At 35.2% G+C, this 23,238-nt stretch overlaps 1 protein-coding gene across 5 annotated transcripts in view; it reads left to right on the plus strand.

Moving 5' to 3' along the window:
* ANKIB1 (ankyrin repeat and IBR domain containing 1) overlaps positions 1-23,238 on the plus strand; it is an 88,442-nt gene that overhangs the window by 49,434 nt on the left and 15,770 nt on the right. For all 5 annotated transcript variants that reach the window (XM_014875620.2, XM_014875623.2, XM_014875621.2 and 2 more), the window contains exons 4-10: positions 2,543-2,725; positions 9,219-9,336; positions 12,581-12,789; positions 14,972-15,060; positions 16,774-16,918; positions 18,221-18,387; positions 22,569-22,657. In XM_014875620.2, coding sequence (XP_014731106.1) covers positions 2,543-2,725; positions 9,219-9,336; positions 12,581-12,789; positions 14,972-15,060; positions 16,774-16,918; positions 18,221-18,387; positions 22,569-22,657 — 1,000 coding nt within the window. The remainder of the gene's footprint in view (positions 1-2,542; positions 2,726-9,218; positions 9,337-12,580; positions 12,790-14,971; positions 15,061-16,773; positions 16,919-18,220; positions 18,388-22,568; positions 22,658-23,238) is intronic.

A 23,238-nucleotide genomic window follows, 5' to 3' on the forward strand; every position in this document is an offset into this window, starting at 1 on the left:
GTTCCCCATTTAATTATATAAACTGAGTTATATTATCTTGACAATACATATTATAATTGAGTAAACCATTTCTGACTCTAATTAACTTTCAGTTTGTCTTTGAAGAAGAATTTACAGTCTGATCCACATGGATTGCTATTTGCCAGAGTTATGTAGTCCTAACTAGTCATGGTTTCTGCAGGAGAAACATAGTGTACACCCCTAAGTTCAAACTTCTTTATGTGCCCTACCATGGGATAGAGGACCTTGCATCTGAGATATCCTAAATCCTCCAGGCTGTGGTCTGTAGTCCTTCTAACTCCTTCAATAGGAACAGGTTTATGGACAGGAACACTGTATGCCTTCACTGAGCCTGCAACCGAGAGATCAGTGAAGGAATTTAATAATTTTCTTTTTGTCCCTAGAAGTATTTGAGGATTACAATTCTTAACAACAAACAAGAGATAAAAAAGCTAATTCTAGTCCTCAAGTTGTCCTCCCTCTCTCCAGAAAACTGATGGTCTCTTAGAACCCCAGGAGTGCCTTTTGTCCATTTTTTGTAATGGTTACTCTCACTTCAGAGCAGCATTCCTCTTTATCGTGTCCTTCACTTTCCACCACTTTTCAGGAAAACCCCAGTTCTCTATCTTTGCCTATCCCCACCACACCCAAATAAGAAAAGGAAACCCCAAATATAGATTCTTTTGGGTGAAGTACCTGCTGGTTGACTTGTTCAGAGTTGATAGTCAAATGTGCAGTCTTCATACTGCTCCATTCACATGTGTTAGATTTTTTCCTCTGAGCAGAACAGCTGTGTGGAACTCATTGCTAAAGATAGTTTGGGTAAAATTATGTGCTTACCTCAAACTACTGAATAATAACTTTCATGCTGAACAGATTTGATTTTATGCAGATGCATTCCACGCTATCACAGTATATTTAGCATTTTAAATGGTATTTTTGCAATTGTTTAAATTGCTAGTATGATTGTTTAGATTATTAAACTCAATTAATCAAGCAACACAAGACTTTTTAACAGTGCCTCCAGAGAAATATGGTATCATTATTAAAAACTTGTTGCTTTTCATATTCCTTATCTTGTGGATTAGATTTTGAGCTTCATAAGTCTGTGTAATGTTCTTTCAAATACATTTATTGTTCTTTTTCCTCAGAAGGTGTCTTAGTTGCCTCAGTTAAATTTCTCCTAGAGGTTAAAATGAACAGAAGGAATATGATACTCAGGTTAACAAAGTTTTGGCAATGTTAAGAAGTTTAGATAGAACAAAGGTTAAAGTTGGCTGTGTATCTTGGTAATTGTCCCAGTATCATCTGTATTTCTGCCTGATACTCTGCTATGAAGATCAAATACTCAATGAGACTAATATGTTCTCATCTAAATCTTGTTTGTTGCACTGGTTTGTGGTATTCTTGGATTTGCTTTTTTTTTTTTTTATTATGGAGAATGTGGGAAACGTTTCCCAATCTACAAGAATGAATCCAGGTTTGTAAAAGACATTCTGTATTCTGCAGTGACAGATGAAGGAAATTTTCTCTTCAACTGAAGAAAAAATTAAGGAGTTTCTGATCATGATCTAAAAGACATATGAAGAACAGATAATTTAAGAGAAATTTAGGGTTTTTTTAGAAATATAAAAATTAGAACCTGAATTTTGAAATACCCTGGATAGTGTTGTTACAGTCATCATGATCTGAAGGCAAGATAATATTTATAGACTTTATTTAGAAACAAGATGAATCATTTTAGTAATGATATAAAGGTGTCATAATAATTCAACAGAATGGTTTACAGGCCCACCTGGGCCTTTAAAATCTGTGGCATATGCTGTCCTTGCTTATATCAGGTCAGTTTATAGCAGGAGACCAAGTTAGCAAGTTAAGGAGAGCAGCACATGGGTTTAATAGTTAGAGACTGCATTTTGGGAGGGTTGCTGGCAAGAGACAAGGTTGATGGAATGACACAATACTGACCATATTAGAATTGCTACAATTAGTATTATTTTATTTCATTTTTTTCATGTCCTTAAAAACAAAGTAGAGCTGCCAGTAGTATTTTGTGCTCCCTGTGAATCAATATGCTCTCATATCTCCTATTTTCTGTCAGCACAAGTGTAAAATGGTGGCGTTGTACCCCTGTAGAAAGAATATTTAAAGGTTTTTTTAGCTCCATCATGACACATGCTTGAGGGCCTCAGACCCCTCCTTTTCTATGGGACACTGACCATATCAGTAAATCAGATAATTTTTTTCTTTAAAACCTAACATGTATATTGTGCAGCGTTACCTTGTAATGTATTTCTTAGAATTTTGTGGTTCTGTGGAATTACTGTGGATATAGGTATGATTGTGCATGAAAGCAAGCAGTTATTTATTTAATAACAATAAATTATCCTTGTTTCTAAAGACCATTATTATTGTTGTTGTATATAATTATTCTGTTTTTCTTGGGGACTTTTTGTTTTCTTCTTAACTCACATGTATTTTCTTTAGGGTATTATTAGAGTTGCTAATTAATAACTGCTCACTTTGCCATTTTACTTTTCAGCTTCTAGTAAAACATGGTGGAGATTTGTTTGCAGAAAATGAAAATAAAGATACCCCATGTGACTGTGCAGAGAAACAGCACCACAAAGAGCTGGCTCTCAACCTGGAATCTCGAATGGTATTTTCACGTGATCCTGAAGCTGAAAGCATTGAAGCTGAGTATGCTGCTTTGGACAAAAAAGAGGTCAGAGGATACTTTAAATCTGAAGTATTTTACACATTTGTATGTGTAGCAGTTACATTGTAACACGAGTCTGCAAGTATTTCAGTAGGTACTGTACTTTGTTTTTGTAAACAGTTTTAGCACAGCTCTTTGTAATTTTCAAGTTAAGCTCTGAGAACATAACAAATACATTGTCAAAAGTAAACAGAAATTTTATTCATATCTGAATTATGTGGACTGTCTTGTGGGCTGTGAGGCTGGAGGAGGTACAGTGAGGCCAGTAAGCTTGGAAACAGTTTCTCTAAACCAAACATTATTTAATTTATGTTTTTTTATTTCTTAAGATGCCTTTTTGTCTCAAAAATTAGGACAAAAGAAATTCTGAAAACGAGAAAATCTGTGGAGTAGGGAAACTTTTCTAGTGGATCTTCCTGGGCTGAGACTGGATTGAATGTTACAAAAAACACTCAAAACTGACTAGTGCAGGACTTCAACATAAGTGTATTTACTTTGTTTTATAACTTGATGCCTGAAGCTAGTGCATACCACAGTTTATATGAAAAACAGGTAATAACAAGTGGTATTACTTCCAGGTAAATTTTTGAAAGAGACAATTCACTGACAAAAGATTGGCTTGAATTCTGTTATACCTTACAGACGAATGTGATTCCATAGAGATAATTTGACCAAAATGATTCAAGTTCCCTCCCCATTCGTGATCAAATTTTAGTTAACTAAAATTCTAAATAAAAATTCATAGATAAATTATATTATTCAGTAAATATTGCAACTTAATTCTGTTTAAATTAAAGGACAATAGATTTCTCTATGGTTACTCCCTTCAGAAATAGCATGGCTTGGCCTTTTACTAGCTTGGGCCACTTATAGCCTAATGATGTTTAAAAGAAAATACATAAGTAGGCTTAGATCACATTAACTGCTCCCCTGAAAAATGCCACTCATGGTAACTTTTATTTGAGAGTAAGAAAGTCCTTGTAGTAGTCCTTGTAGTCCATTTAATTTTTTGACCATTTTTCTTGGATAAATTCAAATATAAACAGCCTTAATTAGATAGTTTATTCCTAGATGAGACGTTTAGAGATGAGGTTTAATATACTTTGTACATTGAAATAGCAAATGTAATTAACTCATTTCAATTTCTCTTAATATTTCTATGTGAGGCATCCAAATTGTAAGAAGATAGTTTGAAATTATATTTTCTCTCTTGGCAAAAACACTTTAAAAGGGTGCAGTCGTTTCTTGCTACAATTAAAGTTTACCACTCCTTTGGTTATGCAAGTAGAACTATTCAGAAGGTTATATTTTCAGCTGGATCATAGCAATGTTTTGGCTTAAAAGAAGAAAAGGCTTTAAAGAGTAGTAATACGTAACTGTATTATTTAAGTTGAATAATTGTTATCATCATATTTACACCAGGAGTTTGCTGGCATATACACCAGCACAGGTAAGAGCATGAGAAACCTGCAGATATGGGTGGGACAAATCAAGAGCCATTCGAATAGGCTTCTCTGCAAGACAAGATGTCTCATGCCTGTTTAACATGGATGCTGAACAAAACCAGCTTGAAGGCTTGATAGTTACAAGAGACTGTACAGTTGTCCATCTCACATACCAGGGCAGCTTTCCCATGTGTTCCAAGTGTTCACAAGCCAAAATATGTCAGCCTGGAATTTGGTACACCAGTTGATGACCTTGGGGATTTACATAGAGCAGTTCTGTCTTCATGTGCTCCCTGCTGGTTTTTCCCCTCTTTCTTTATGAGTTTCCAGTGGGATCATTTCTCTAACATCTTGTTTATCTCTAAGAGGACAAGTGCTGGCACAAGGGAGATGCTAAGAGCATGTAGCCAGGAGAAGTTAATCTTTCAATCTTAGCCCTCGGAGTGGCCAAAACAAGTTGAAATAACAACCTTAGAAAGAATTGCACTGAGCTGCAATCCAAATGACTGCATGTCCTCATCCTCCAGGTCGGTATACAAATGTCTGGGATGGGCAGTGACAGCTGCACTTATCACTGGCTATGGTGATGCCTCTGTCAAAAGCCCCAGAGTACAGATGCTTCATCAAAATTGTCACTCAACTACTTCTTTCCTCTTAGTTTCATTTTTATATATTATTAAACACTGAGGGATAGAGTTTACAAAATACTTGTTTAGCCTAGTATTCAGCTTGTAATTGTTGCCATTCAACATCCTTCCAAAAGAGAAAATATTCATTCATGAATAATTAAAAAACTTTGAACGCTAAGAAATGCATTTTCAAAAGAACTGCATCTTTTGAATGAAGGTTACAGGAAAAGATAAAACATTTGAAAACCGTGAATAGGATTTCTTCCCAGGCAAAACAGCCAAATGGGCTTAACTCCAGTGTTTAAGATGTGCAGAGTAGTATCTCGTATGATAGTACCCAATAACTCCCCTTCCAAGCCTGCCATATTTGCAGAACACAAACCTTTTTTTCTTGATTCTTTGCTCTTACTTTGTTGAATAATCTCAAAAAATCTTTGTTATATAAAATCTAAGTCTGTCTTTTAAATCTAATTGAAGATACACTAAATAATATGACAGTAAGTTCCTAAGCTGCTTTTATAGATTTTGGTTGTTCTTTTGCACAGTCTTTTACATTGCTGGTTGCTGTAGCATGAGAGCAAATTTGTCTTGGTGATGTGTCCCTGGGAGTCCTCAGACTGAAAGGGTCCTTCCTTTCAATCAAATCGTGTAATGTTTTAAATTTACATAAGAAACACTTGGGAATGAGCAGTACCTCAGAGCAGATCGTCCAGAACAATTATGGCTCTCAGTCAGACCTAGTGAAATACTTTATGCAGTTGCAAAATATGTAATTTCTTCATTCCTTTTACATGTGTGCCACTGAATACTGAAGAAATACACTGCTAGTGAGTGTGTCACAGATTTACTGAGTGTATAATAATTGGAATGATGTTTTTCAATTCCTGAATTGATGTCATATAAATATATAAGTAATATAAATACCATAAGTACAAAGAGTTATCTTAAATTTTTCAAATTTATTTTATCTCTATGGATAGCAAATGGTTTATGAAGTGAAAAGAGAGAAGGGGACTACATTTAGTTAAGATATATGTAGTCTCAATATACATATAGTGCATATAATTTTACTTGAATGAGTTAAATGGAGTATAAATAAATTTTAAATTTATTACTCCATTAACTGTAGAACTCTATCCACCCATAAAGAAGGATGTTTACATGAAGTGTTTTGACACCATTTTATTATATGTCATTATTATAGTCATCACTGTACCAAAGAGTTACTTTGCCCCTGTCCATTTTAATAGTGCTTTAAAAGAGAAGACAGTAATAATAGTTTGAAATGAACTGTTAAAATAATCAACTTACATACTAAAAGTACTTTCTGGAGAAAAAAAAAAGTATCATGATATCTAAATGTTAGTAGTAAAAACTGGAGATGAAAATAATTTCGAAGAAGGGCTCTTGAGAATACAGAAGTATTGGAATCTGTAGTGAGAAGCTCAGCAATGCATTGAAGTAGTAATTGTAATAGTGTATCTCAAAATCATTATATGGTTAAATGATGCTAATACTGAACAATGTCTTTTTCACAGCAAGTATCAATAGAGTACCTCCATAAATGACCATTAAAAGAGGTCTCAGAGCATCATAAACTGTAATCAAAATTATTTACAGCACATGGCATTGCAGAGATAAGTCTTCAGTGTCCCAAGTAGTTAAAAACAGACCTCTGTGATATTACATACTGGATGTACATCCTCATAACTAAAGACTGTATCTTCAGAAATCTCTACAGGACTGTCTTGTACACATCAACATTTTTAAGGTTCCCATTGTATAAAATCTTCACTCTGGAATTTCCAGATCAACCTTCTTGATGGTGCCAGTCTAAAACTTCTTTTCTTTCAGCTTCTTCTGTGGACTCATATGTTAGTTTATGAAACAAATGTCTGATGTTTCAAACACATTCTTAGGGAATATTTTGCTCATTACTTAAAAAGATAAAACTAGGTTTCTTAAAAACTGAAGATCCAGAACTCTCTGCTGTGTTGTGGAGTGCTCCAGCTGAGATAATATAGTAGTCTGTTACTCAAGGAGAGATATTTGCCAGTGTTTGACCTAGAACCAATCAGTTAAGTATAATTCTGAACATATCTGCATTTCAGGATAAAATACCAGGTCTTAAAGTATATGCTTATATGTTTCAAGTTTAACAGAAAAGATATTTTTTCTTATGATGTGTATGATCTTCAAGAATTGAGTAGTGTTGTGCTGACACAGCTGATTGCTTTACAATTGCAATACAAAATGGAGTTCAGATTCAGTCATGACCATTTTGCTTCTATTTTTTTGCTGTACATACAGCACAATTATAATCATTCTGGCACACAGTTGTTTCTGTCCCTGTCTCTCTAAAATGTTTTTTTTTTAATTATCTCTTTTGTAATAAGTTAAGAAGGTCAATCAAATTCCAGTGTGCTCTTAATCCAAGTGGCCCAGATTTATTTCAGTACAAGCCATTAACGTTCAGATTGTCCTTTACTGAGTCATGCATGATCAGCACTGGAAGGACATACAGAAACTGCCTGAACTTGAGCAATCAAGATACAGGTCAGGACACTCACAAGTCATTTCTCTTCTGCTTTGCTTGCTTTCTCATAAAGAACAAAGGCCCAATGCAGATCTGTGGAGCATTACTCTTGCTGATGACAAAGTTTCTAGTATGGAGAAGCACCTGTTTATTTCACTGATTAGGTAACAGGAGACGTCCTTGTGTGAGTCAGTTATGATTTTAGATGCATTGTGGAGTTAATTATGATGTCTGGAGTAGGGGAAGCAAATTTTTAGAGTAGGTGTCTAAAAAAACCAAAATCGTTTAGAAACTCAGGGTATCCATTCTCCCCATCACTTCTACTTTCTGCTTGTTGTCCTTAAAGAGACAGCAGACCTTTACTTGGATTGTAACCTTTTGAGGACAGAACCAGTGTTTTGCTGTCTGGCTATGTATGTATGCATACATTTGTGTCCTTGTAACCTATCACTGGAGAGTCCTGGAACTGTGGTCTACATTAAAGCAAAATATTGATAGTAAATAATGATGCATAGTCTTAATTGTCGTTATCTGTCACCACTGCTGCTGTGTCCTTCCATCTCCAAATTGCTGGAGACAATTGCCATTTGGTGGCCAGGTTCCTGATTAGTTCTGAGCATGTAACACTTTCTGTCAAATGCTTTAAATGTTTTGTTAGCTACCCTTTAAATAAATAAATAAAACCAGTGCATGTAAGAAGAGTGATTTTTACATATCCTTTCTGTATCCATTCTCTTTATAGACTTTCCTACTTTTTATTTTTTCTCTTCCTACCTACGGGGTATTTTCTCTGTGCAACACTCATAAATACGTTATTTGATGTCATAGTCTTCCATTCTTAGTTTTAAAAAGGAGTCTGCAAACATATGTGTGTATCTCTGCTCTCTTTGTTGGAGCCAATTCAGAATCCTAAAATTACTTCTTTTTATCTTTCTGATTTGACCTGTTTTAATGCTGTAATAAGGGGATGGATCTCCAGAGCAGGAAGGCAGCTGGATGATCTGCTCTCTATAGGGCTATGAGAGTTGGCCATTGTTTCTCAAAAAGAGTTGTGATATCTCCATGTACAATATATCCCCAGCCTTGGAGATGTCCAAAAGCCATCTGAACGTGGTCCTGGGCAGCTGGCTCTAAGTGACCCTGATTGAGGAGGAAGGTTGGAACAAATGACATTTGAAGGTCCCTTCCAACCTCAACCCTCACAGTGTTTCTATGAACATCTAATTGTGTATGTCATTTGTCCTATTCAGGACTGACTTAGCATCTGAAAGGGTGGATATTGCCTCAGAAGATCCAGAGACTGGATTCTGCTCACAAACTTCTCGTTGTCTAATGTCTCAATGTATCTTCCTCCAGACCAATTCAGAGTTAACGAGTCTCAATTAATGCATAGTGTCAGAGAATCTATATGCTATGTTTGATAACCTGTCCTTTGTCCAGCTCTTCTCTTGAGCCTTAGTTCAAATCTAGTCATTCATTCTCATATCTATTCCACAATACCTGAGGCCTAATCACTGAATCAGAGCTCATCTAGATTCTGTGAAAATCCAGGTTTTTTTGGGAGAGAGAGAGTTAGTGTTAGGTAGTTTATCATTTGAAGATGATATTCCTGCTATAATGGAGAACTTTAGGGAGTTCTCCATTATACCTGCAAGAAATGCTTTTAGACTTTGACGTTTACAAAAATCATACTATAAATATTGCAAAATAACAATGTTTCCATATAGCTTTGCATGGTCATTGGTTTGCACTGTGAGTAAGTTTTGTCCCATACTGCCTCACAGTTGAGATGGTGATCAGTAAGAGTGCTTTGAATGCTTTATTTTTAATATTGTATTGGAGACTAACTTGAAAATATTAGACATAAATGATCTTTCTTCTTCCTAAAGCCATATGAGGGGCTAAGACTTCAAGACCTGCGAAGGCTTAAGGATATGCTGATCGTGGAATCTGCTGACATGCTTCAAGCCCCGCTCTTTACCGCAGAGGCTCTTCTTCGGGCACATGGTAATCCCAAACCTTAAAATCTAAAGAAACTGCTTTCAGCTAATTCAAAATGAGTTTTGTTTGCACTTTACTTCCAAGTAAAAGAGAACTAATGCTTAATAACAGGAAACAGCACACAGTACTTTGAAAGAAGTACAGCTGCAGTATGTCAAAAAACATTGAGGCAGGCAGGGAAGCTGATAGAAGAGAGATTCAAACTAGGAATTAAAATGGAAGATAGTTTAACTTAAGCAGTGTGGAAAAACAGAACCACCCTATTTTGGTGAGAGACACAGGAGTGTCTCCGTGTTTTTCTAAGTCAAAAAAGTCAAATTCATCAAACCTATTTTTGTCAGACCATTAGTTTCCTGCTGCTATGTATTTGTGTACAAAACTGGATCAACGTTTTTAAATTTATTTTTTCTTGCAATAAAGGTAATCTGACCATTGTAATAAGTGGTTTGAAATTGCCTTGGGGTTTAAATTATATGAGTGTATGTCCTTTGGAGGATTTTTTTATAGTTACACTTTTAATACAGGGTATGCTTTTCCATGTGCATATCTGTAACTAGTTTATTTTCACTAAGTCTGTATTCTTGTTCAAGTTAAACTGGGGTTGTCAGAAAGGGGACATACTAAATTCTGAATTCAGTGTATTTTCTCCTGACAAAAGTATGTCTGAAACTCAGTGTAAGCTTTAGGCTTTGATTCAGTTATTCAAAACTTATGCTTACTGAAGCATCTGCATTGTTATTTTATGCCAAAGGAACTAATCAGGCAATTAATGGTTTGCATGCTCATCACTGTGTTGCTGGATTAAGCTTTCATACTCTATTATTTTTGTGGGCTCCTTGTTAAAGTCAATGGGAGAGGTAAAATTGAAATAGAAAGACATTATTTTAAACCCACAGCTTTTGTTACACTTTCATGAGGAGTTATAGTACCTGAAACTCATCTCTTTTACATTATTTTCCATAGCTGGTATTTGTATTCCTTTTAACATTGAATTAAGTAAACATGAACTCGTGCCAGTATGATGGTATTTAAGGCACAGTCTTTGCATATATATTTTCTATGTTGATTTTTAAATTCTTATATTGTATTTATAATATGTGCAATATTTGAATGCTATGTTGTATTCCCAGAATAGTTGCAGTAAGGCTAAAAATTATAAAAATTACTTGACTAAGTAGGCTTCATAACCTGTGCAGATATTTTGAAGAGGAAAACTGTGGCAATACTGTTCAAACTCTCAGCTCAGTCTTCAATTAGCTGAAAATCAGCGAGGTTGATGTAAATTGTGGAGAAATGTCTGCCAGCATCTAGCAAGCAGGAACTGAAAATTGAGAAGAAATCAGTCTGTGTTGGAAAGGTCATTCTACTGATGTTGCCTTAGTGATGTTCTGGTAACTTAATGCAATTGGCCAGTGCACTGAAAGAAGCACGGACAATTAGCAAGTCATGAGAAAGTCAGCCACTTTGCCTGTAGCTGTATTGATTCAGCTTAGGAAAGGAAATAACTCAGGTATTTACAGAGGTTTAGAGAATTGGCATCAAATGATTTATTGTACAAATATATCAATTTATTGACACTGACATTAAGAGTATTTTCCTTTTTTTTCTTTTAATTGAGAGACAGAAGTATGTAGAATTAAAGCCAAGATTAAAAAAAATGTTATTATGGCTGTCATGATAGCAGATAACTTTACAGTTTTTCTATAAGCTTTTTCTTTCAACATTGTTTCTCTTCTAGTTCATTATACAGCAATGGATTTCAGGATAAAAAATTCAGGCAATTCAACAAATATAACTACCTTGTGTTTTACTAGAATTCATAAGTTAGTAAAGAGAACACAGTGGATCCATTTAGTGACATGTCTTAACCCTTGCTAATTGCTAAGATACAGTGCAACAAAGAAGGTCAAGAAAATTTCTAGCAAATTTTATCTTTAAAAAGTCAGCCGCTCTCTGGAAGGTAATAAACTCAGGGTAATATTTAAAATGCCAATAAAATATGTAATTTTTGAAGTGTAAATATGTTCAGGGTCCATATCTTTAAACTGATGAAATTAAACTAGCCTCTGATATGTTATAGCTTAGATAAGTGAGGACCTGATCAATAAATTGTCTTCAGCTCGAAGAAGTTTTTTGACAGGGGCAAAACTTTTACTAAGTTCAGTGCTTAGAACACATACCTTTCTTTCCCAGCACTAATACAGTATAGCAAAACTGTTTTCCTTATAAAAATAAAATTTAATAAAAATAAACCATCTTTTGGTTAATAGCATTGATGTTTCTTTGGGAGTACCCAGCACTTTAAAAAAATCCCCAAACTTTAAAATAGTTATTTAAAGCAGTAGGAAAAATTGGGAAATTTCTCATCATTTATGAGATTGAATCTGTGTAGAAATTTGATAGATTTATATTTAAATGAGAACTTTTAAGTATTTTTGCTAACTGCTGTTCTGAAAATATCTTTAGTATTAATCGTAGGAATCAGAAAACAGAATGCATTTCAAACAATTGTGAAGAAAGATTTGATTTAGTTTTAAGATATTGTATTTTGTTTCACTAGGTTTTTTTTATATAAATGGACAGTGTTACTTATGAATAAAAGAAAAACATTCACTAACACTTAATTCTAGAATAAAATGTAGTGAGAATATATGAAATTTTCATTGCACTCAGGTGGATTTTTTTTCCCCCAGAAACACATCATTTATATGCATATATATAAAGACTGGAAACTCACTAAGTCACAAATTTTCTTGTAATCCAGTTAGATCTTAGTCCTCTTCCTGTATTTCCTAGCTTCATTAAAAAAAAAACCAAACCAAAAAACACAAGAGATAAAATTGAATCCATATTAAAGAATTACTTTTTTCATAGAAAGAAAAAATAATGAAAATTCAGTGGTGTGAGGGCTGTTTATATTTTCTGTGTCTGTGAAAGTCAATGTGGTTCTAGTTTTCAGTTGAGTCTTCTAGCTACTACAATTGCTGTAAATAAATAACAAAAATAATGTTAAGACACATTGCAGGGAAAGGAAATTCTTGTGGTGCAATTATTTATAAAAATGAATTGCATTACATATTATCTTGGAATGCGTTCTCTGAAATGTAATGCCTAAAGTTCCATTCAATCACACTTTATTTTATTTTTTGGTTGATTGGTTGGGATTTTTTGTGTTCTTTTGAGGATGCAGTTGCAAATATATTTTAAACATTGTCAGGTACATAATTTCCTGTATCTGTATTTCTTGAAGACTGGGACAGGGAGAAGTTACTTGAAGCCTGGATGTGTAACCCTGAGAATTGCTGCCAGCGTTCCGGGGTTCAGATGCCGACGCCGCCTCCGAGCGGATACAACGCGTGGGACACGCTCCCTTCTCCGCGAACTCCGCGCACCACTCGCTCCTCTGTCACTTCCCCTGATGAAATCAGCCCCTCACCAGGAGACATGGAGACAGCTGTGGTAAATTTATACATGGATCTTCAACCAGCAGGGCAAAACAGCTGGTTTTTCTAAACGTAGTGCACCTGTGTAGACAGGGGAGCTGCCAAAAATACCTTTGTGAAAATACAAAGTGTTTCTCTTTCCAAAAGTGGTGAACAGAGAAGTTGACACCTTAAACACTCTATACGATGAAACAGTTGGTCATCCTGGCATATATAAACCATTTTGTTTTAACCTTGGCTGTCACTCACAAACTCTCATTTTAGACAGCTACAGTCACATCAGTGCATTTGGCTCTTTTGAACTTTTCATCTCATCCCTATCAAGATGTTCACTTCCATTGTATCCGTTTCCCCGAATGTATGCAGTTCTGTGAACCCTGCCTTTTGAAAATTTTTTCTTTAGAAAACAAAATTGTCTTTGTCTGCATTTTGAAATGTCAGCCCACTAGTGTACTGTAAGCTTATAATTACTTTTACTATGTGTGGGCTGCTTCAAGCAGTTTACAAAGCTATTGCAAATTTGAAATATGAAAGCGCCTTTCATTAAAATCAGTGTGGCTCTTTCAGAAGACAGAGTTCTCTTTTTAATAATCCACAGCTGCAGCATTATAAAACTATTGCTCCATGATCTAAGCATTTTTTTTAGAATACTACATGCAGTCTTTCATATAGATTGTTCCTTAATCTCAAAATTAAGATCTTGCATTCCTGCATAGAAATATTTTATTTCTTTAATTGTAGAATGCTGTAAAAGAAGCTATATAGAAGGTATTGTTATTGTACATTTATTTACATTAGCAGTAAATATTGTCTGTGAATAATTCCTAATTAAAATGTTGGACAGGGGATTATATGTCCTCAGTTTAACATTGTGTGTTTTGTTTTTCATTAATGGTCCATAAGGCAGGAATGTAGGTTTGGATAATGATTGCCATTATAGATCTAGTGTGTCTCAATCCAAGTTCAGAGTTACACATTTAGTGTTCCTGTTGGTTTAAGAATCTTATCTGAACTATCAAATCTCATTTTACCAGGAAAATGAAAACTAAAAGAGTAGATAAAATAAAGCCACGAGGTATAAAGCTCCTTTTTACATGTTTTGTATTTGCATCCTGTTTTATAAACAGTTCAAGTAAATGTTTTTATTTGATGTTTTGAACTCAGGGATTCATTAAATTCCTTACTTTAAAGATATATTTGAAATAAAATTTACAGCTCATATAAATTTAATAGAGATTATTTTTAATGCATTGTCAATCTCTAAAATATTTAACTTTGACAGGACAATATGGTTAAATGACTGAAGGAACAATACATATCTTCACTGAGTTTTGCACTTTAAAGGCCATTTTTTTTGTTTGATTATGTTTTGGCTGTAATGTAAGTGCTTTTAAAGTGGCATACCACAGGCTAACCTTCTGAGAATGTCCTGTGTGTATATAATACCTAACGCATTGAAAGCTGAAATACATTTTCACAGTGTATTTGTTTCAATGAAAAGAAAAATCCTTTTGTATTTCTTGAAGAGCATTTATACTTATTTCCACACATAACCATAAGCAGTGAGTGTTTTCATCCCTACTCTTTAACTGTTTCAGAGTAAGGGTCTCATTATTCAGTGTTATTTTTTTCTGTAGTACCTACTTCTGTAAAATTCAGCAATTATATCTTCTGTTGGAGTATTTGCAGTTTAACTTATTCTTCATTTTGATCAAAAACTTCAAAATCTTTTTTAAAAAATAATATATATATGTATATTACTACTTAAAGTATTTTCTGCTGCTACACAAACTGCTCCACCTTGATTTAGACCTGACAGTGTGAGATACTAAACATTTCCTGTTGCCTCTGTCATCTCCAAATTAATTTCTGGCTGTCTGTGAGGCTGATGAAAAACACAGCTCCCTTTTGCCCTTAGAAGTCTAATTCTGAGTTGCCAGCACTCTGCAGGGTGAAGCACTTCCTGAGCTCAAGGATGCTGCAAAAAGCAGCCCAAAATATGCTCTCTGGATAGGGAGTGTTAGAAACAAAGATACCAAATCTTTCCCATTCCTATAGCCTAAATAACTTTTTTTTTTTTGCTAGATAGTTAGACTTTTCCCCTACTGAGCCCTTCTTTAAATTTTTTCTGAGATTCAGCTAACAATATAAAAAGTTTTAGGGTGTTTCTTAATCGGAAGCATTTTTGTCATTTACAGTGTGACATTTGTATGTGTAATATTTCTGTGTTTGAAGACCCAGTGGATATGCCTTGTGGACATGACTTCTGCAGAGCCTGCTGGGAGGCGTGAGTATATGTACTTCTCTATCACCTGAGAAACTTTCATACTTGCTGTGTTGAAGAGGAAAGGACAGAGCCCATAAACAGCTAATGTTAAAGTACTGTTTGGGTTTCAAAGAGTTGCTGGTTTGAACCTATTGAATATTTTAGTTGTCACTCAAACAACAGTTACCAACTAATTTAGGCTTATGTAATATTTGTTTTGGTTCTGACTAAGAAAAATTCTTAATCAAATGTTTTAAGCTTGTGTGTAATTAGATAAGCCTACTCTTGATTTGTTCTGTGTGTGTGTGTGTGTGGTGTTGGCAGCATTGGGGTTTACAGTTTCTAAGTTAAGCACATGCTTAATTCCATCTCTGAGTTTAGCAGACTAAACTTAGGCATTGTGCATCCATTTCCAATCAGAAAAGCAATTAAAATTCTTTGGTTATGCTGAGGGTTAATAACTGGGGTAGATTTCACTTAGAAGTTCTATTAATCTAATGCTCTTGCTACTGCATAGGTCAGAGTAGTCATGCTGGTGAAAAACTCAGATGTGGATAATTATGGTAGTATAAATATTAATCATATTTCCTAGGAATAATTATATCTGTATGCAGTGTTTTGTATTCATCTGTGTCCCCATTCAGGAGATTGTACTACTTGATCTCTAGCCCTGTAGTGTCTTGTTACAGCACCATTTCAGCACAGCTATTCCTACTGCAGATCAGCCCCATTTCTATGAACCTGGTGCTAAGGAAGAGCCCTTCCTTTTCCATATGAGCTTTCCAAAGGCAGTTCTTTTCAGTGGCAAGAAAATTGTTAGTCATGCTTCTCCTGCCTTGCAAATCCCTGGGCAGGATGTAGGAGTTACCAAGAGATTGCTGGTTTGATGTGGTGCTTCTGATTTGGCTGCTGGACTGTGTGTCCTTTGTGCAGGACACAGGGCCCAGCTCAGAGCCACAGGCTCAGAGCCACAGTTCAGTGGCACATGGAGGCTGGAATGCAGCTTTCTGAGCCAGTCATTCCTAAGTCACTTGGAGCACAGCCAGAACTGAGTTACCCAACTCTAAGATACAAATCTAAAATGGGATGAATTGGCAGGTATCTCTGCCTTAACTATTAAAGGATCTCAAGTGACTACCTTAGAATAACTGCCTATCCTTTAAATGATTAAAGTTACAATGGGATAATCCTTGATGTCAGATTAATAAGCCTGTTACAGCTTTGAAATTAAACAACTGTTAAAGTCCAGCTTTCAGCAGATTTTTGAGCTTATTCTGTCTTGTGTTCTGGTGGTCAGGGACTAATAAGGTCACCATTTAGACATTCGTGTGCAAAAACAGACCTAGTTTTATTAGCACAGTTGTAGAAATTAGTTGCTTATTAAAATAATTATTTCCTAGATGAATTACACTTACATATTCTGGTTTTGATTTAAGGTAGAAGTAATGCTCAGTTTAATTAAACACTGCAGACCTGTCTGATAAACGGTAAGGATGGAAACCACAAATATAGGGCTAAATATTGCTGATGATGCTCACATTTCAACCATGACTATTATTTTTTTTAATTATGCTGCTCATCACATTTGTAGCTCTTCTGAGCAGAAGGGGATAGTTCTTATTCTCTATTTAAAAAGTAATCATTGTGAATACCTGTGAACATACTGTAAGGTACTCAACAGCCTTTTAACTTTTACTTTTTATTCACAAATACTGACTGGCAAAATTCTGGCAGATTTTTGAATCTGAAAATTCAGGAGGGTGAAGCTCACAACATTTTTTGCCCAGCATATGATTGTTTCCAGCTTGTGCCTGTAGACATCATAGAAAGTGTGGTTTCCAAGGAGATGGACAAGAGATACCTTCAATTTGACATTAAGGTAAATTATCAAACTGTTCTTGTACTCTTGAACTCTATGCCATTTTATAAAAAGGAACTTAAAGCTTCTGTATGAAATGCTGCAATATATCTGTAACTTTCCAAGTAGAAATTAATTAAAAAAATATGTATTGGCTCTTATATAGCATAATACCAATGTCTGCTGTACCACAGAGGAAAAAAAAGAAAGAACATTTTATGTATTCCTTAAGTAGAAATGCCATATTTCCATTATATGTTGCCTAGTGCAGTATTAATAAAATAATTTGATCAAAATCATTTTTGTAACAGGTGATATGAAGCTTTTAATCAGTCAGAGTAGTTGGTGTTTGCAATCTGAAATTTTAAGTTTTCAGATTATTTTTACTACATTCAGAAATAGTATCTGTTTCCTTTTAAAAAACTTCCTAGTACAATGCTTGACATGATTGCTGTATATGGGTAGAGGAGCAGGGAAAACTTAATTTTGTTTTCCTGGGTTTTTTAATGTGTTTGTTTCCATCATTGCAATTAGTTTTTAAAAACAATCTTTTAATTCAACTTTCTTCTTTTATACTAGTGTAGTAATGAACTAGTCTTGAGAAATATGCTACTTTATCAGTGGTGGCAGGGCAGAGGTAGAGAAATATTTTTTCATTTACAGTACAGTATTTTGTCTGCAACAAGTCTATTTAATGCACAGTAAGATGCAAATTAAATTACCAGATCTGACTCATCTTCTGCAGATTTTATTTCAAGTGACTGGTGATCAGAATAAGTTGAAGCAAAGTAGTGGAAATTCCTTTTTTCTCCCCATTTATTAGATACAGTTTTTACAGAAGAAGGCCTGTTACATTAGCCAGTAAAAATGGGAAATAAATTACTGAGCTAGTCTAGTTCTGATTTCTGGTTTATTGTGGAATTTTTGTTTAATCAGTAAGGTTTTCATTCTTTCCAGCTGAAAGAAACAGTTCTGTTAATGAGTGTATTGCCAGTGTGTATATAGTAAAAGTTTACTGTAAGCCACATCACAAAGGAATTAACTTGCAAAGATTGAACATTTTGTTTGGAATGTAAGTAATTTCATTCTTAGTGTAAGTCTGAAGTATTGTTATTACTAAAAAAACACAAGTGGAAATTAAATTATTCCCTTTCTAGAACTATATTTAAAAGTGTCCTTGTAGCTACAAGACTGTCCTTATAGTTTTTGCCTTTGTTCTTTCAAAGGAGAATTATGAATACAGATTGTTTTATATAAAGGATGAAATTTGATCTTATGTGGTACAATATTTTGCTTTTTTTCTTTCTTTCTTTTCCCCTACAGGCCTTTGTTGAAAATAATCCCGCTATTAAATGGTGTCCTATACCTGGCTGTGAAAGAGCAGTAAGGCTAACAAGACAAGGGTCAAATTCAACAGGATCAGATACACTTAGCTTCCCTATGCTAAAAGCCCCTGCAGTAGACTGTGGAAAAGGACATCTTTTCTGCTGGTTAGTACTGGAAAATTACCTGCATCTACATAAACTCACAGTCACTGCTATTCCAGGGACTAATTAAAAAGTCCCACATGGCACCAAGAGTGTGGCAGACATTAGTAAGGAATGTTATATATCTGTACTGTCCTCTGTCCATGGACTAAATAACCTCATATGCACACACAAATATTGTAGTATTTTGGGGCACTGTAAAGATTTATAATCCAGTAGTTGTTATTGGCTCTGTTAGGTGCAAAACATGGAGTGTTGTGATGTTCTGTTCTGAGGGGACAGAGGAGAAAAGGGATATTGGAACAAGGATTTTTGTGTCTGGATAGTTATATAATTGAAACACGGCACATTCTCTATTGTAGTGTAGAAAGCCAGCAATGTTTAGCTCTTTCTGAATTTTTCTAGAATCACATCAAAGAAGCTGGAGTTTAAATGGGGCCACAAAGAACCATTTCCTTCACACATAGCTATGCTGTTTGCAGGATCACTCCAATCATTCACTTTCACTTCAGGTTCAGCACTTTTTCTTTCTGTTATCTTCTACTGAGTTTTAAGATGGATACTCGCTTAAAAAGGAATAAAAGATAGTTTTAAAAACATCCCTCAGCTTGCTGATCTTCAGCACTTCCTAGAAAAGGACATAACAACAGTAAACAGCATCAACAAAAGTAAAAAAGATTTGGCATATTTTTCCTTGACATTATCAGACTGACAATTTATGACTATTGTAGTGTATTGTTCCTTATGTTTTTGGAAAATGAAAAAGGGTCAGCCAAAGTACAGACATCAGACAAGCTCATCAATTCTTCAATTAAAACCATGATACAAGGACATCCTAAATTGTCTGCTTGATTGCAAACATCATAATTCTTAAAGAAAGATGGTTCTGATTTTATTTCTTTCCCCATATGAATGAAAAGAAGAAGGGAAAAAAAAACCAAACCAGACCTAATGAAACAACCACAAAAGCCAGAAAACAGAACGTCTTGGGAAGAGGTTATTTACAATGGATGGGAAGCTCAGAAAGAAACAAACCCCATGGAAACAAACCAGAAAATGTTTCTACCAATGAACATACAATAAATCTTAGTGCTATTCCATAAGCAAGTACCGTCCTCCCATCCTTGCTTCTGATGATAGAGAATCAATTTTTCCATTAACCTGAAGGAACCTGAGACCACTTCAGTGTAATACTGACATGAACCTTCAAACAATAGCAGCTTCTGCTTCCTTTATATGGACTGAATGTACTAGCTCCCTAGAATGTTCTCCAAGAGTGAAAATGTCCTCTGAGTGACAACTTTTAGGAGAAATTGAGTTTTTATGTCTCCCAATAATATTTCTGTATATCTTTTTACATTAATGCTTTGAAATACTGCACAAACAAATTCAGTTATGGTCTTGAAAAATACCTCATGTTAGCAACAAAATGTCCAAAAGGGCCTTTCCAGAGCCTCTTTTTTCAGCCCCACAAAAGTGAATGGAGAGTTTCAGCAATGGCAAGAAAGTTCTGCTGGCACCAAAAGCATCCTGCAGTACCTCAAATCAGAACCATTTGCTAAGGACACCCCACTAATCTTATAGTACTCTATGTAAAAACTCTGCATGGATAAGTTCCTCTGGAGAAAAAGTGTGTTCTCAGTTCAAGAGTTTTCGTCAATACTAAGAGTTTTCAGGATTTCAAGAGTTTCCATCATTAAAGGGAGCTTGCTTTCTCTCTTTCAATTTCAATCACCACATCCCACAATCCCATATTTTTGTCAGTTCTGCAAGTTTTACCCTTTACAGCTTAGACATTGTAATAGCAATTGATGCTGCATTTAGTAAGAGAAGAGGTTCTTCAGAACTTATGTGTTAGAAAACCAACCCCTAGATAATCACTTAATATCTATAGCCTTCCTGCTCATAAAAGTCAGAAAATTCTCTGAGTCTATTGAGCAATTCCTTTTTTTTCTTTTTAATGTAGGAGTAGGAATGTTCCTCTTCAATACAGAGTTCCCTAGAATTTACTCAGTTTTCATTACGCACCACTAACAGCATCTTCAACAAAATGTAATCAATTGTGGCAAATACAAAATTGTGTTTCCTTTCAGGGAAAGCATTCTGAATTATTTAAATGTAGTATACATTAAAACTGCACAAATCCTACATAAATTAATTATCAGATCCATTCAACATGTTAGAATCCCCTCCATGCAGTTTCAGAAGCACAAGGAATTGTAGCAAGCAGACACTTGTGGAAAATTGTCTTAGCAGGCAGTGCACACTTAGTTTTGTACCATTAGTCCTCACTCCTTTCATCCTAGATATGGGCAAGGGGCAGAGTCTCATTCTGCAGGAGTGACAACTCTTCAGGTGCACTTGGGATGCCAGTTATAAGTTCCAGCAGTGTTTTGCTGTTTTGGTTCAAAATATATTATCATGAAAGGGAAAAAGTCCAGAACTACATTCTTCATTGGTGATGTTTTTAGCCTTTCCATAAATTTTAACTTGTTGTGTTGAAACTTGCTACAATTTAATAAGTATGTACTGTGCCTTCAAATAAATCATCCTGCTGAGTATAGAGCAAGGCATCTGGGGAGGCTCATGCTGTTAATTGGCACAGCTGCTCCGTGCTAGTTCCTTTCATTCTCTGCTGTCAGGAAGTCTATCCAAAATACAACTTTCACATAAACTTTCATGAACAGTAGGCTCAATGCTCTTACTCTTGTGAAATGAAATCCCAGCATAAAAATGCTTGTTTTCAGGAGGGCTGAGGAAAGAGCTACTTCCATGAGAAGTTGTTCTTGAACAACTGTTTGAACTGTCATATATAGATACAGATATAAAGGTTTATACATAGGTATGACTGAACTTTATTAACAATCCACAAATTTACAAATTTGAAAGTATCAAAGACACATGACTCTCCTCCCACCCCCCATAAAAGATTGACTAATCAATCAGCTTTTAACTTAAAACTGAGCTTGTCAATGTTAAATCTTTGCTAGTTTCAGTCCTTTTTGGCAATAAATACTATATACTGTGAGAGGGTCTTGGCACTCTTGAAGTCAATGATTTCAGTGTCCTACTGTCTCACAGATGTGAAAGGTGTAACTTTCAACCAAGGCTGAAATCACCTTATTACAGACCAGTTAATCATTCCAGTACAGTCTTTCCCAGCTAAGATCTTAAGTCCAAACCAGAGATGCATGTGTGAATTCAAGCTTTTTTGTTAACAGACGAGCTAAGGGGAAAAAATGTTCAAAACTGTTCCCATAACCCTTTCATTGTTTCTGAATTCCTGCTTAAAATGTGGACAAGGGCAACCAGAAGAGTATTGCTGTAGCTTCTGAACCTGCACTGCAAGAGAGCAGTTCACCACTGAACCTGCAGCAAACTTGTTGTGTATGCTCTGATGCCCATCTGAAATGATTTGCTTTGATATGGCAGATGTCTGAGGCTATTTGCTGCCATTCCAGTAGAAAAAAAGGAGCTGTTACAAATCCGGAGTGCATATTGACACATGCACACTGCAGCACCATCTGGAAGCCATCTATCTGCTGCACTGTGCAGTAATCACTGCCATCCTTAATCCTTGTAGGAACTTCAGGAGAAGCTCAAGAGACTCATTAGTCCAATGTGTCCATATAAATAAGTTCAAGGCCCCATTTAAGAGACTCTGGTGGAAGGAGTAAATATCCATAAATACTTAGTGCTGGTATTGAAGGGCTTTGATCTTATTCTAGATTAAAAGCTTGAATCTAGTTAAAGGTTGATTATTGCAACTGAACAGATGCAAGTAATTCTACACAAAATACATTTCTGCTGTAGCAAACACCTACTTTCAGATAAACTCTGTACTCTGGTTTACCTTTATCACAGAAACTATATGAGCACTTTTGTGGCACTAAAATAATACCCACGTATAAGAACAAACTGCAAGCCAGCTGATGTATTTCAGATTGTAATTTTAAGAAGCTTCTTTCCTTTCGTGTCTCATTTAAATTCTTTATTAATAATGGTCATCTATGCTTGTGAGCAAGTAGTCTAAGTGTATTTTAAAAACAATATTATTTAGCTGGCTTTTGTTTTGTTTTTTGACAATTAAATTCTGAGCATGTCTTTTTTTAGCTTGAACCAATTTTGACTTTAATTCTAAATCTCTGAGTTATAACTAATTGTGTATACAACTCCTTTTTCAGGGAATGTCTTGGTGAAGCACACGAACCCTGTGACTGCCAGACCTGGAAGGACTGGCTACAGAAAATATCTGAAATGAAACCAGAAGAACGTAAGAGCCATGCAGGGCTGGCAGGGAGGGCACGGGTGGTTTGCTGCCATTTTGATCTTTTGGTTTTAGATTGACTTTTTTTAGTTGCATTAAGTAAAAACTGGTTTCAACATTGGTTGAAAAATGGGGTAAAAGGGGAAGAAAATTATACTCCTGAATGAGGGGCTGCTTACACTTTAACTGCAGCACTATGGTAGACTGTTCTTTGTAGAACATTCCTCCCCACAAATACACGTGTGGTTCACTCAGGATATGCAAAACTCCTTTCCTTTTTTTTAAAGCTTTTTTTCATTAATTAGTCAATTTATTCCTGCATATAACTTCATTTACCCTGTCCAATTTTGATTTTTAGCCCAGTCTGCTCCTGTGATTGAGTAGTGTTCCATGAAGATTTTTATTGCTTTAAAACTGATTCATGCCACTAGGTGATAATAATAGTAAGGTTGAGGATGAACTGCAAGAGAGTTGTAGGAAATGGCTTAATGATATGTAATGTTTACTAAAAAAAGAATAAAAGTTGGGTTTACACAGAACAGATATTTTCTTAGTCAACATTAACAAAAAAAGTAAAGATGACAGCA

Source organism: Sturnus vulgaris, chromosome 1 (genome assembly GCF_052056855.1).
Source record: "Sturnus vulgaris isolate bStuVul1 chromosome 1, bStuVul1.hap1, whole genome shotgun sequence".
In the NCBI taxonomy this organism is placed as follows: Eukaryota; Metazoa; Chordata; class Aves; order Passeriformes; family Sturnidae; genus Sturnus; species Sturnus vulgaris.